At 43.7% G+C, this 15,163-nt stretch overlaps 1 protein-coding gene across 2 annotated transcripts in view; it reads right to left on the bottom strand.

The window, feature by feature from the left end:
• Window positions 1–15,163, bottom strand: part of MCF2L2 (MCF.2 cell line derived transforming sequence-like 2) — a 274,167-nt gene that overhangs the window by 196,462 nt on the left and 62,542 nt on the right. For both annotated transcript variants that reach the window (XM_075268595.1, XM_075268594.1), the window contains exon 9: window positions 9,852–9,966. In XM_075268595.1, the coding sequence (XP_075124696.1) occupies window positions 9,852–9,966 (115 nt within the window). The remainder of the gene's footprint in view (window positions 1–9,851; window positions 9,967–15,163) is intronic.

The raw sequence follows: 15,163 nt of genomic DNA, 5'->3' as shown, positions 1-15,163 counted from the left end.
CCACCCTGATTTCCCCCAACTCTGCTGGTTAGAGGCTCCCTCCACCCTGATTTCCACCAACTCTGCTGGTTAGAGGCTCCCTCCACCATGAATTTGCCCAAACTGGGGTTTTTTAGAGGCTCCCTCCACCATGAATTGGTCCAAACTGGGCTGTTTAGCGGCTCCCTCCACCATTAATTGGTCCAAACTGGGCTGGTTAGAGGCTCCCTCCACCATGAATTTGCCCAAACTGGGCTGTTTAGAGGCTCCCTCCACCATGAATTTGCCCAAACTGGGCTGGTTAGAGGCTCCCTCCACCATGAATTGGTCCAAACTGGGGTTTTTAGAGGCTCCCTCCACCATGAATTGGTCCAAACTTGGCTGGTTAGAGGCTCCCTCCACCATGAATTGGTCCAAACTGGGCTGGTTAGAGGCTCCCTCCACCATGAATTGGTCCAAACTGGGGTTTTTAGAGGCTCCCTCCACCATTAATTGGTCCAAACTGGGCTGTTTAGCGGCTCCCTCCACCATTAATTGGTCCAAACTGGGCTGGTTAGAGGCTCCCTCCACCATGAATTTGCCCAAACTGGGCTGTTTAGAGGCTCCCTCCACCATGAATTTGCCCAAACTGGGCTGGTTAGAGGCTCCCTCCACCATGAATTGGTCCAAACTGGGGTTTTTAGAGGCTCCCTCCACCATGAATTGGTCCAAACTTGGCTGTTTAGAGGCTCCCTCCACCATTAATTGGTCCAAACTGGGCTGGTTAGAGGCTCCCTCCACCATGAATTGGTCCAAACTGGGGTTTTTAGAGGCTCCCTCCACCATTAATTGGTCCAAACTGGGCTGTTTAGCGGCTCCCTCCACCATTAATTGGTCCAAACTGGGCTGGTTAGAGGCTCCCTCCACCATGAATTTGCCCAAACTGGGCTGTTTAGAGGCTCCCTCCACCATGAATTTGCCCAAACTGGGCTGGTTAGAGGCTCCCTCCACCATGAATTGGTCCAAACTGGGGTTTTTAGAGGCTCCCTCCACCATTAATTGGTCCAAACTGGGCTGGTTAGAGGCTCCCTCCACCATGAATTGGTCCAAACTGGGTTTTTTAGAGGCTCCCTCCACCATGAATTGGTCCAAACTGGGGTTTTTAGAGGCTCCCTCCACCATGAATTGGTCCAAACTGGGCTGTTTAGCGGCTCCCTCCACCATTAATTGGTCCAAACTGGGCTGGTTAGAGGCTCCCTCCACCATGAATTTGCCCAAACTGGGCTGGTTAGAGGCTCCCTCCACCATGAATTGGTCCAAACTGGGGTTTTTAGAGGCTCCCTCCACCATGAATTGGTCCAAACTTGGCTGTTTAGAGGCTCCCTCCACCATTAATTGGTCCAAACTGGGCTGGTTAGAGGCTCCCTCCACCATGAATTGGTCCAAACTGGGTTTTTTAGAGGCTCCCTCCACCATGAATTGGTCCAAACTGGGGTTTTTAGAGGCTCCCTCCACCATGAATTGGTCCAAACTGGGCTGTTTAGCGGCTCCCTCCACCATTAATTGGTCCAAACTGGGCTGGTTAGAGGCTCCCTCCACCATGAATTTGCCCAAACTGGGCTGTTTAGAGGCTCCCTCCACCATGAATTTGCCCAAACTGGGCTGGTTAGAGGCTCCCTCCACCATGAATTGGTCCAAACTGGGGTTTTTAGAGGCTCCCTCCACCATTAATTGGTCCAAACTGGGCTGGTTAGAGGCTCCCTCCACCATGAATTGGTCCAAACTGGGTTTTTTAGAGGCTCCCTCCACCATGAATTGGTCCAAACTGGGGTTTTTAGAGGCTCCCTCCACCATGAATTGGTCCAAACTGGGCTGTTTAGCGGCTCCCTCCACCATTAATTGGTCCAAACTGGGCTGGTTAGAGGCTCCCTCCACCATGAATGTGCCCAAACTGGGCTGTTTAGAGGCTCCCTCCACCATGAATTTGCCCAAACTGGGCTGGTTAGAGGCTCCCTCCACCATGAATTGGTCCAAACTGGGGTTTTTAGAGGCTCCCTCCACCATGAATTGGTCCAAACTTGGCTGCTTAGAGGCTCCCTCCACCATTAATTGGTCCAAACTGGGCTGGTTAGAGGCTCCCTCCACCATGAATTTGCCCAAACTGGGCTGGTTAGAGGCTCCCTCCACCATGAATTGGTCCAAACTGGGGTTTTTAGAGGCTCCCTCCACCATGAATTGGTCCAAACTTGGCTGTTTAGAGGCTCCCTCCACCATTAATTGGTCCAGACTGGGCTGGTTAGAGGCTCCCTCCACCATGAATTTCCCAAAACTTGGCTGTTTAGAGGCTCCCTCCACCATTAATTGGTCCAAACTGGGCTGGTTAGAGGCTCCCTCCACCATGAATTTGCCCAAACTGGGCTGTTTAGAGGCTCCCTCCACCATGAATTGGTCCAAACTGGGTTTTTTAGAGGCTCCCTCCACCATGAATTGGTCCAAACTGGGCTGTTTAGAGGCTCCCTCCACCATGAATTTGCCCAAACTGGGCTGGTTAGAGGCTCCCTCCACCATGAATTGGTCCAAACTGGGCTGGTTAGAGGCTCCCTCCACCATGAATTTGCCCAAACTGGGCTGTTTAGAGGCTCCCTCCACCATGAATTGGTCCAAACTGGGTTTTTTAGAGGCTCCCTCCAGCATGAATTGGTCCAAACTGGGGTTTTTAGAGGCTCCCTCCACCATGAATTGGTCCAAACTGGGGTTTTTAGAGGCTCCCTCCACCATGAATTGGTCCAAACTGGGGTTTTTAGAGGCTCCCTCCACCATGAATTTGCCCAAACTGGGCTGTTTAGAGGCTCCCTCCACCATGAATTTGCCCAAACTGGGCTGGTTAGAGGCTCCCTCCACCATGAATTGGTCCAAACTGGGTTTTTTAGAGGCTCCCTCCACCATGAATTTGCCCAAACTGGGCTGGTTAGAGGCTCCCTCCACCATGAATTGGTCCAAACTGGGTTTTTTAGAGGCTCCCTCCACCATGAATTTGCCCAAACTGGGCTGGTTAGAGGCTCCCTCCACCATGAATTGGTCCAAACTGGGGTTTTTAGAGGCTCCCTCCACCATGAATTTGCCCAAACTGGGGTGTTTAGAGGCTCCCTCCACCATGAATTTGCCCAAACTCTGCTGGTTAGAGGCTCAATCCACCCTGATTTTCAAAACAAATGTTGGTGCCAACCTCAACTTACTACAAGGGCCAAATTCACTGCTGGTGACAAGCTCTCCTCACTGCAAGTGCCAAATACACATGTTTCAAGGTGTTTTCCTACTGTCAGAGAGGTGGTATTGAGTGTGTAAAGTGTGTAGTTGTTAGGCTGTGATGTTGGGGTAATAGAGGGTCTTTGGTGTGTTAGATGCCCCCAGACATGCTTCCCCTGCTGTCCCAGTGTCATTCCAGAGGTGTTGGCATCATTTCCTGGGGTGTCATAGTGGACTTGGTGACCCTCCAGACACGGATTTGGGTTTCCCCCTTAACGAGTATCTGTTCCCCATAGACTATAATGGGGTTCGAAACCCATTCGAACACACGAACATTGAGCGGCTGTTCGAATCGAATTTCGAACCTCGAACATTTTAGTGTTCGCTCATCTCTAATAATAAATAGAAATATAATAGATTTCAGCTTAAACAATAAGCGTGAACATTAGTACTGCACTGCTGACTCTATGTCCATCATCATTTCTACAAACCCTTTCTAAGGCTGAGGCCCCACGTTGAGCAAACACAGCGGTTTTGTTACAGATTTTGTTTAGTTTTTGAGTCAGACCCAAGAATGGCCACAAAAGGAATGGGAAAGCTACTGTATATTAAGTTCTTATACATCTCTCTTCTGCCCATATATGGCTTTGGCTCAAAAAAATGCAGCAAAATATGCAACCAAAGTTGCATTTCTGCAAAGTGGATGTGATTCTGGATAATCCCATCCACACATTGTAGAAAAAAACGCAGCATGTCAATTATACCTGCAGAAATGGTTAAGGGGCATAAAGTCTGCAGAGGAAAACGCAATGAAAAACACTGTGGAAAAAAATATGTGATGCGTTTCCACCGCATTTTTTTCTGCAGCTTTTTTTTTCTGAGTTTTGACCTAAAGGTGTTTTTCAAGCTTATAAAAAAAAAAAAAAAAAGTATTTATATGTGTTGGATCACTGACTAGATGATGCCACCATTACTGATAAGTACTCAAATAATGGAGAAGCCATGAAATACAGTATTGGTTTTATTCACCCATTGTTTAGAAGACAATGTGTTAACCACTAAAGGAGCTAAATGATACATTGTGAACAGTGGGGGAATAAAGTAACTACTTCATTCAATGTGTGGTGTGATGCTTTTCTTTGAGAATTGGACACAGTGGAGACCTAGAAGTTGAGTCCAGGAAGTGGGTGTACTGAGCTTATGTGACAAAATTAGATAGTGTACAGCACAGCACATTTGTATTGATGATGCCAGAGTTTCTTGTGGGTGATATTACCAATGTGAAGGACAACAGTTCCTGTAATTCCTCTCCCATGTCATAGACATTGCCTCTATTTATAGATTCATAGAAACCCCTCTATCATACCTATCAGCCTTCAGAGGATTTAAAGACAGATTCATTCTGTGGCACAGAGAGAGCATCCTGGCAAATTTCTGTATAAAGGCCATGCCTCTAACCACACCTAATCCCACACACTTTAGTGAATCCTAACAATTTATAATGTCATCTTAGTATCCCCATACAGTATCATCCCCCCCTTCTTGGACCATACAGTAAAATGTCCCTCTTGTGGCGCTCACAGTATAATGTCCCTCCTTGTGGTCCCCACGGTATAATGTGCCTCCTATAGAGTATTATGCTTTCTCATTCTGCCACAAACTACTATACTATTATTGTGGCCCCCACATATTATAATGGTAGTATAGGGTGTAGGCTGCATTCAATCACGTTGTGAAAGTAGGGTCCAAATGCAGTGTATCAACAATAGGACGGACTTCACAATTCTCAGTACAGTATATGCAATAATAGTGTTTATTCACATAGGCCAAAACGTTGCCCTACTTTTTCTTTTATATACAGCCTTCTTCAAGCTCTATAATATACAAAGTGAGATACAATGAACCACAAGACATTCTACATGAAAATGAAACATATGAATATCTATCTATCTATCTATCTATCTATCTATCTATCTATCTATCTATCTATCCTGTGTGTGTGTGTGTGTGCGTGTGTGTGTATATATATATATATATATATATATATATATATATATATACAATATTTATTATTGTCATAAATCTTATAGTCGTAAATACAACTAAATAAAGACAATAAATCAAAGCACACGTAACAAGGGAAAGAAGGCATCATGTGAACAAGGGTTATCCACAATGCAGACTGCCGTACATTCATATCAATATGTATAAACATATACAGGGTCAAAAGTAATCATGTGTGCACATTATCCTATGCATTATTCATGTATATTTCACACCAGGTCTCAGGTGCAATCCTTGGGTAAGTGTAGTCTCACCACGAGGATAATGTAGCCAAATTCCAAAAGCCAAATGGTTCTAAGCCCCTCAAGCATGAGAGAGATTGCGTAAAGGAGTCATTTTGATTCAAATGAAAGTGTTGCTCAGATATGGGATATAGGTTACGTTTGAAAGGACATTTTCAGCACAACAAAGATAAGGCACAGAAAAAGACATCATAAAGGTAGAGAAGTAGTAGTAGTAAGAGCATATACGCATATATATATATATATATATATATATATATATATATATACACACACACGTGTATCATGTTATCTACACATACCAATAGGTAGAAGACAATAAACTCCAAGGTAAACATATCATAAATGACGTTTTCACAAAAGACAAAGGCTAAGGTGTAGCACTGAATATATTCCAAAGGGACCCCAGGCTAGGAGGATAAAAGTGACAGGATATTAATACCAAACAGCAACAAGGAAATGTTCTCCATGTCAGTGTATCTTGCTAAACTGCATTGAAAGTATGTAATTGAGTAATTCCCCCTATGGCCACTCTGACTGGGTAAGTCTTTGAGCTGTTCTATTCACTCAATTACATACTTTCTATGAAGCTTAGCAAGATCCACTGACATGGAGAACATTTCCTTGTTGTTGTTTGGAATATATAAAAAAACCAACTTGAGTCTTCAGTAGTTGATACCTTTTTGTTGTTGTTTGGTATTAATATCCTTTCACTTTTATCTTCCTAGCCTGGGGTCCCTTTGGAATATATTCAGTGCTACACCTTCACTAGTGTCTTTAGTGAAAACGTCATTTATGATATGTTTACCTTGGAGTTTGTCTTCTATCTATTGGTAGGTGTAGATAACATGATACACGTGCATGTGTATGCGTGTGTGTGGGTATATAGATAGATATATATTATATAATGTATGTATGCGTATATGCTCTTACTACTACTACGTCTCTACCTTTCTGATGTCTTTATCTGTGCCTTATCTTTGTTGTGCTGAAAATGTCCTTTCAAATGTAACCTATGCCCCTCATCTGAGCAACACTTTCATTTGATTCAAAATGACTCCTCTACGCAATCTCTCTCATGCTTGAGGGGCTTAGAACCATTCGGCTTTTGGAACTTGGCTACATTATTCTCGTGGTGAGACTACACTTACCCAACAATTGCACTTGAGACCTGGTGCGAAATATACATGAATAATGCATAGGATAATGTGAATACATGGTAACTTTCGACCCTATACATGTTTATACATATTGATATGAATATACGGCAGTCTGCATTGTGGATAACGCTTGTTCACATAATACCTTCTTTCCCTTGTTACAAGTGCCTTGGTTTATTGTCTTAATTTAGTTGTATTTACAACTATAAGATTTGTGACAATTATAATTTTTGTATATATGGATATTCATGTGCTTAATTTTCATGTAGAATGTCTTGTGTTTCATTGTATTTCACTTTGTTTGTATATTATAGAGCTTGAAGAAGGCCGTATATGAAAGGCCAAAACGTCGCTCTACTTTATGTGAATACACTATTATTGCATATACTCCACATATTATAATGCTCACTGTGGTCCATACACATTCATTTGCTTTATTGGGGCCCTCACACTATACACAATATAATACTCCCTTCTAGTGGCCTCCACATTAAAATGCACAATAGGAAAAAAAATACTCACCTCTACCCTTTGCAGGCCAGATCACCTTGGCCTCTGTTGCTGCAAGCTTCAGATAGTAGCAGACATGATGTAGTGACATCACTACATCACTCCTGCCTGCTTCCCAGATGCCGGCGCAGAGATGGGGACTGAATGGTAAAGCAGGGAAACAGCAGCTCCCTCTCTTACCGTTATATTTAACTCCATGAGCTGAAGTCAGAACATACCTTATACTGCCGGGCATACCAGTCCTGTCGGATCTGGGAGATTTGGGTACACCTCTACTGCTGTTTTGCTATTAGTTGCTCACTGATCCAGTGACATTTGATGCCCTGCTACAAGGAGCGGGCGATAGCTATGTGTTTGGAGTGCACACAAGCAGGAGATAAACACCAGGAGTGTGCTCATATGATTGTATATGAGATTGGATTAATATGGCATTTCAGCTACAGACAATACATCGGACTATCAAGGGTCATGTGACATCACATTCATCGGTCATATGGTGTGTTTGAAGCTCAGTCCTATTCAAGTGAACGGGGCTCAGCTGCGATACTCAACACAACCACTATACAATGTATGGCATGGTGCCTGGTTTTCTGTGAAGAGCCCGCAGTGCTTGACCAAACACTGCAGTCTCTTCAAACAGCACATGGCAAAGATCCAGAAAAAACTTTAATTCCTACCCTAATAGAAATAACTATTTAACTATTCTGGTAATCAAAGTTTAACTGTGTAAGCAGAACAAGCACAGTAATTTCAACTGGGAAGTATTTAGTTGTATGCTACAGGACAGTCAAGGAAATAGGCAGCAATAGTCTATATAGTTGACTCACTAGGTCATGGTGATGTTTTATAAGCATACTTAGAGAGGGGAATAGTTAAGATGTGACATCATCTATTTTTAGAAGTGGATGAAATGATGGGCGTTATCTGCAGAGATGTTATCTTCCAGCAATGGAATAGTTTTCGTGTCCAGGAACAGAAAGGTAAGTTCAGGCAAAGGTCTAATAAGGCTATGTGTAGCATCAGAGATCAGTCTGAAAACACCTTTCATAATACTTTCAAGAGTGGACACTTCTTCATAATATGATTTAAGGAACCTTTATTTCCTCAGTTCTGCCAACATCTATCTGAGGGTGTGTAAGAGATAGAATGAAGACTGATAGAAATAAAATGAAGATGAAGCACAATGGTGCATATTTCACATCAGCACTGCATTTAAAGAGGACCTTTCACCATTTTGCCCACAGGCAGTTCTATATACTGCCGGAAAGCTGACAGTGCACTGAGTTCAGCATACTGTCGGCTTTCCCGATCTGTGCTCGGTGTGAAGAGCTTACGGTCCGGTATCGTAGCGCTTCTATGGTCAGAAGGGCGTTTCTGACAGTTAGCCAGAGATGTCCTTCTTCACAGCACAGCCAATCGCGCTGTGCTGTGAGAGCCGGGAGGAACGCCCCCTCCCTCTCCTCGCAGTACTCGTCCATAGACGAGCATTATCAGGGAGGGAGGGGGCGTTCCTCCCGGCTCTCACAGCACAGCGCGATTGGCTGTGCTGTGAAGAAGGACGTCTCTGGCTAACTGTCAGAAACACCCTTCTGACCATAGAAGAGCTACGGTACCGGGACCGTAAGCTCTTCACACCGGGCACAGATCGGGAAAGCCGACAGTGTGCTGAACTCAGCGCACTGTCAGCTTTCCGGCAGTATATAAAACTGCCTATGGGCAAAATGGTGAAAGGTCCTCTTTAAATGCTATATGAAATAATCTAATGTTGTGCTATATGTTTTTTTAATGCAGAGCAGATGGAACCATTCAGCTCTGTGGCTCCATACATAAAATCATGATGCTCACAGATCCATATGAGGCCCATGAGGCTGAGCTGCAAAACTCAGGACAGGTCCTATTATGGTCTCTTTTGTAGAATGGCCTCATTCATTAAAGTGTATGGATCTGTAGAAAGCAGAGGCGACACACAGATGCCATGTATGCACATTTTTTTCATGTACTCAGAAATGCACATAGTTGTGTGCAAAAGGCCTTAGGGAGCGTTCACACCACTGTCGGTGTCCGACAGCTAGTGTCCGATGCTAATGTCCGCACAAAATCTTGCGCGGACATTAGCATCGGACACTAGTTGTGTCCTTTACATTTTGCATTGATTTAAATGGACATCGGGTGCGTTCTTTTACTGTCCATGGGTGTCCTTAACTGTCCGTTCACAAAGATGTCCGATTTTTCTAGCGAACAGCAAAAACCTACGTACTTAAGAAAAGAAATGAAGATTTAGGCCACATTCACACAAGTAATATTTGTCCCTGTAGTCTGTCTGTATAGAGTGAATCACACAAAGCCAAAATATTATGGGAATGGTCAGCATTTTGCATAAAGATTTTTCTGTACAACTGCATATTTTTCAATGCACATCATTATCGCACACCATAACAGAACTGACAGCAGTACTGTGCCCAATATGGTACTGCAGAATAAGATTTACATACATTTCAGAATATGTTGATACTATAAAACACACAGCTTCCCATTTCCCTGATGATGTAAATGTTTGTACCTGACCATGGCCTACTGTATTGTATTCATGTAACACTTATGCTTTTATCTACATTTTGTTTAGTAAATATCAAGTAAAACACACAATGAACCTCAGTCATTTCTGAAATACCTCTCTGAAATCATGCTCGAAGTGTCGTAGCTGCAAGCACTGTTCTAGTTTCAGATGATGGCGGCTCCAAAACTGGTCAAAGGCTTTTTCTGTTTCATCCAGCTGAGCCAGTAACCTGGTGAGAATAAGGTAGAAGAGTCTCTGAGCTAAAATCATCAACTGTTTATAATGTTATATTTGTTTCTTCTGAACCGCGTACACTATATATATATATATATATATATATATATATATTATACATCTACAAATGCAGTGGCCACCTAATAGGTGGTCTCTACTTATGGAGTGACATTATCCCCATAATCATGTCTGCAATACTAATACTGCAGCTTAGACACAATAGAACAGACATGAGTTGCATATCACATACACACATACATTTTAACTGTGTGGTTAATAATGTGCTGATAAAAACTTCATTAGGGACTAGGTATTTTTTTGAAAAGCATTACCACCAAAATTTGTATTTTCAATATGATAGTATAAGTTATGTGTCAAAGATTTTGACAGTTTGGAAAACCTCAATAGAAGCTATATAGAGTGTGAGAAGGTGAAAGGCAAAGTGTTGGAGTTCAGCTATATCAGACCCAGATTCCTGACCTATGTGTGGTCCAGTGCGGGTCTGGAGTAGGCCTTAGCCCCAGTTGTGGGTTCTAGGCTCATTATTGGGCCATAAAAGCCTGCTGAGCCTGCACTTCTGGGCAGATCCTGGAAGGAGAGGAAGTGGGTGGGTCTGTCCTGTAACTCTGAGTCCGGTGAGACAAATTTGTGCTTGTGTTTTTCGTGTCGCTGGTAGTAAGCCACACGTATAGTTAGGTTAAAACGTCTGTTTAGTTATTTGCTCGGATGAGCAGGAATTTGTTTCATTTTTGCCTGAAGTTAAGGCTGTATTTTGTTTTGCTTATTTGTGCCTGAAGTGAAGGTTTACTTATTTTTCCTGGGTTTTTTTTGTAAATAAACCAGTTTGCTGCATATTTTGTGTCCCTGTCTTGACTGTTTGGGTCTGCACTACTGCTTCTACCGAGCTAACTTCCCCACAAGCTAAAAATAATGAAGAACCATTTAAATCCCCTTTATCCCCATACGGCGATCATCTGCCAATCTATGGTTACTAAGCCATAGTGATATGTCATACTCAAACTGTGACATCAGCAACCAATCATTAGCCGCTGTTGCCTAATAAACAATGTCTGGAAAGGATTTGTAAGACTGGACTTACATCTGCGTTCGTTGCCCGTTTGGGCATTCTGTCCATCATTCCACTTAAAAAATACAGAGAGATAAGTCCCGCAGGGGTCCAAGGGTTTCTGAGGTAACTGCTTTTTAAGCAGATTAGGTTTCCGTTCTTTGGGACTGCAAGCAGACTTGAAGAACGGAAAACCAAAGTGCAGGTGTGAACCTAGTGTAAGGTGAATATATGACTTTTAGCTATTTTTAACTATGTAAGGCTTATGCTGTGCCTTTTTAAAATTTCAGCACATCCATTTAATTCCAGATGTTACTAGGCCACAAAGAATATTGTTTAGAGTTAAATCCAGACCATTTTTTTGTAATTACATGTATAAAATTTATTTATATCCCTTGATATCCCAGGAATAACCTTAGAATAGTGCCACGTCCTGTTTCTATTCATAACCTTTACTGTGTCCATAAACTTAAATGTGCTGAGATGGACATTTCTTGATTCTTTTTCTGCTTCACCAAGTATGTAGAGGGATTCTTGGTTTGGTAAGCTGGCTATCTCTGATTTGCGAAACAAACAAGAAAACAGTAAGTATATATTTGGTACGGACGCTCAACCCAGATAAAGCTAAATTTAGAAAAATCATATTTTATTGACCACCATATGTTAAAATCAGTTGAAAACACTGTATGTGCCTTTTTGTACAAATATGAAGATTCAGGCTGTATATTAGCTGCCTACTTTTTTCTTTTAGGGCCCCTTCACACGGAGTATACGCTCGCTGATTCTGAATGTGCAACACGTTCTGAATCAGCGGCGTTAAAACAGATCCCATTGCTTTCTATGGAGCGGGCATACGTGTGCTCCCCATAGAAATGAATGGGCTGCTTTTTTCCCCTATTGCTTTCAATGTGATATGCGTTCAGAATCAACGAGCGTATACTCCGTGTGAAGGGGTCCTTAGAGCATAACTTTGTACTTGTATTGATACTATTTTTATTTGAAGCATTCAGTGTTTTGTTACTACGGCATGGAGTATAGAACACTTTACTCAATTTTTTGATACCCCTTTCAGAGTGATTTATTGTGTTCTTAACTGGTTTTAACTTATGGTTAAAAATATAAAATATGATTTTTCTAAATGTAACTTTATCTAGGTTGAGCGTTTCTATGTATGTATGAATACTCTTATCTTGTTTGTTTTGCTTATTCGGTTTAGCCTACATGAGATGAGCTCCATAATACATTCCTAGGTGGCGCCCACTCATTTCGCCTTTGATACTATTTATCACTGATTTGCCGAATCTTTTCTGCAAGTGTATTTCTAGTAATGATGTCTCACACTTATTACTTGCTCAACATCTCTTCTGTAGAGAAGATAATGCAGCTTGCGGCAGAGGATGTGTTTATACATCTTTTACTTTTTCTATGTCTTAGACAAATAATAATTAGAGATGAGCGAACACTAAAATGTTCGAGGTTCGAAATTCGAATCGAACAGCCGCTCACTGTTCGTGTGTTCGAACGGGTTTCGAACCCCATTATAGTCTATGGGGAACATATACTCGTTAAGGGGGAAACCCAAATCCGTGTCTGGAGGGTCACCAAGTCCACTATGACACCACAGGAAATGATGCCAACACCTCTGGAATGACACTGGGACAGCAGGGGAAGCATGTCTGGGGGCATCTAACACACCAAAGACCCTCTATTACCCCAACATCACAGCCTAACAACTACACACTTTACACACTCAATACCACCTCTCTGACAGTAGGAAAACACCTTGAAACATGTGTATTTGGCACTTGCAGTGAGGAGAGCTTGTCACCAGCAGTGAATTTGGCCCTTGTAGTAAGTTGAGGTTGGCACCAACATTTGTTTTGAAAATCAGGGTGGATTGAGCCTCTAACCAGCAGATTTGGGCAAATTCATGGTGGAGGGAGCCTCTAAAAAACCCAGTTTGGACCAATTCATGGTGGAGGGAGCCTCTAAAAACCCCAGTTTGGACCAATTCATGGTGGAGGGAGCCTCTAAAAAACCCAGTTTGGACCAATTCATGGTGGAGGGAGCCTCTAAACAGCCCAGTTTGGACCAATTCATGGTGGAGGGAGCCTCTAAACAGCCCAGTTTGGGCAAATTCATGGTGGAGGGAGCCTCTAAAAACCCCAGTTTGGACCAATTCATGGTGGAGGGAGCCTCTAAAAACCCCAGTTTGGCCAATTCATGGTGGAGGGAGCCTCTAACCAGCCCAGTTTGGACCAATTCATGGTGGAGGGAGCCTCTAAACAGCCCAGTTTGGACCAATTCATGGTGGAGGGAGCCTCTAAAAACCCCAATTTGGACCAATTCATGGTGGAGGGAGCCTCTAACCAGCCCAGTTTGGACCAATTCATGGTGGAGGGAGCCTCTAACCAGCCCAGTTTGGACCAATTCATGGTGGAGGGAGCCTCTAAAAACCCCAGTTTGGACCAATTCATGCTGGAGGGAGCCTCTAAACAGCCCAGTTTGGGCAAATTCATGGTGGAGGGAGCCTCTAAAAACCCCAGTTTGGACCAATTCATGGTGGAGGGAGCCTCTAAAAACCCCAATTTGGACCAATTCATGGTGGAGGGAGCCTCTAAACAGCCCAGTTTGGGCAAATTCATGGTGGAGGGAGCCTCTAAAAACCCCAGTTTGGACCAATTCATGGTGGAGGGAGCCTCTAAAAACCCCAGTTTGGACCAATTCATGGTGGAGGGAGCCTCTAAAAAACCCAGTTTGGACCAATTCATGGTGGAGGGAGCCTCTAAACAGCCCAGTTTGGGCAAATTCATGGTGGAGGGAGCCTCTAAAAACCCCAGTTTGGACCAATTCATGGTGGAGGGAGCCTCTAAAAACCCCAGTTTGGACCAATTCATGCTGGAGGGAGCCTCTAAACAGCCCAGTTTGGGCAAATTCATGGTGGAGGGAGCCTCTAAAAACCCCAATTTGGACCAATTCATGGTGGAGGGAGCCTCTAAAAACCCCAATTGTGACCAATTCATGGTGGAGGGAGCCTCTAAACAGCCCAGTTTGGGCAAATTCATGGTGGAGGGAGCCTCTAAAAACCCCAGTTTGGACCAATTCATGGTGGAGGGAGCCTATAAAAACCCCAGTTTGGACCAATTCATGGTGGAGGGAGCCTCTAAAAACCCCAGTTTGGACCAATTCATGGTGGAGGGAGCCTCTAAAAACCCCAGTTTGGACCAATTCATGCTGGAGGGAGCCTCTAAACAGCCCAGTTTGGGCAAATTCATGGTGGAGGGAGCCTCTAAAAACCCCAGTTTGGACCAATTCATGGTGGAGGGAGCCTCTAAAAACCCCAATTTGGACCAATTCATGGTGGAGGGAGCCTCTAAACAGCCCAGTTTGGGCAAACTCATGGTGGAGGGAGCCTCTAAAAACCCCAGTTTGGACCAATTCATGGTGGAGGGAGCCTCTAAAAACCCCAGTTTGGACCAATTCATGGTGGAGGGAGCCTCTAAAAAACCCAGTTTGGACCAATTCATGGTGGAGGGAGCCTCTAAACAGCCCAGTTTGGGCAAATTCATGGTGGAGGGAGCCTCTAAAAACCCCAGTTTGGACCAATTCATGGTGGAGGGAGCCTCTAAAAACCCCAGTTTGGACCAATTCATGGTGGAGGGAGCCTCTAAAAACCCCAGTTTGGACCAATTCATGGTGGAGGGAGCCTCTAAAAACCCCAATTTGGACCAATTCATGGTGGAGGGAGCCTCTAAACAGCCCAGTTTGGACCAATTCATGGTGGAGGGAGCCTCTAAAAACCCCAATTTGGACCAATTCATGGTGGAGGGAGCCTCTAACCAGCCCAGTTTGGACCAATTCATGGTGGAGGGAGCCTCTAACCAGCCCAGTTTGGACCAATTCATGGTGGAGGGAGCCTCTAAAAACCCCAGTTTGGACCAATTCATGGTGGAGGGAGCCTCTAAAAACCCCAATTTGGACCAATTCATGGTGGAGGGAGCCTCTAAACAGCCCAGTTTGGGCAAATTCATGGTGGAGGGAGCCTCTAAAAACCCCAGTTTGGACCAATTCATGGTGGAGGGAGCCTCTAAAAACCCCAGTTTGGACCAATTCATGGTGGAGGGAG

Source organism: Leptodactylus fuscus, chromosome 3, assembly GCF_031893055.1.
Source record: "Leptodactylus fuscus isolate aLepFus1 chromosome 3, aLepFus1.hap2, whole genome shotgun sequence".
Taxonomy (NCBI): domain Eukaryota; kingdom Metazoa; phylum Chordata; class Amphibia; order Anura; family Leptodactylidae; genus Leptodactylus; species Leptodactylus fuscus.
This window is presented reverse-complemented; position numbering and strand designations above follow the sequence as displayed.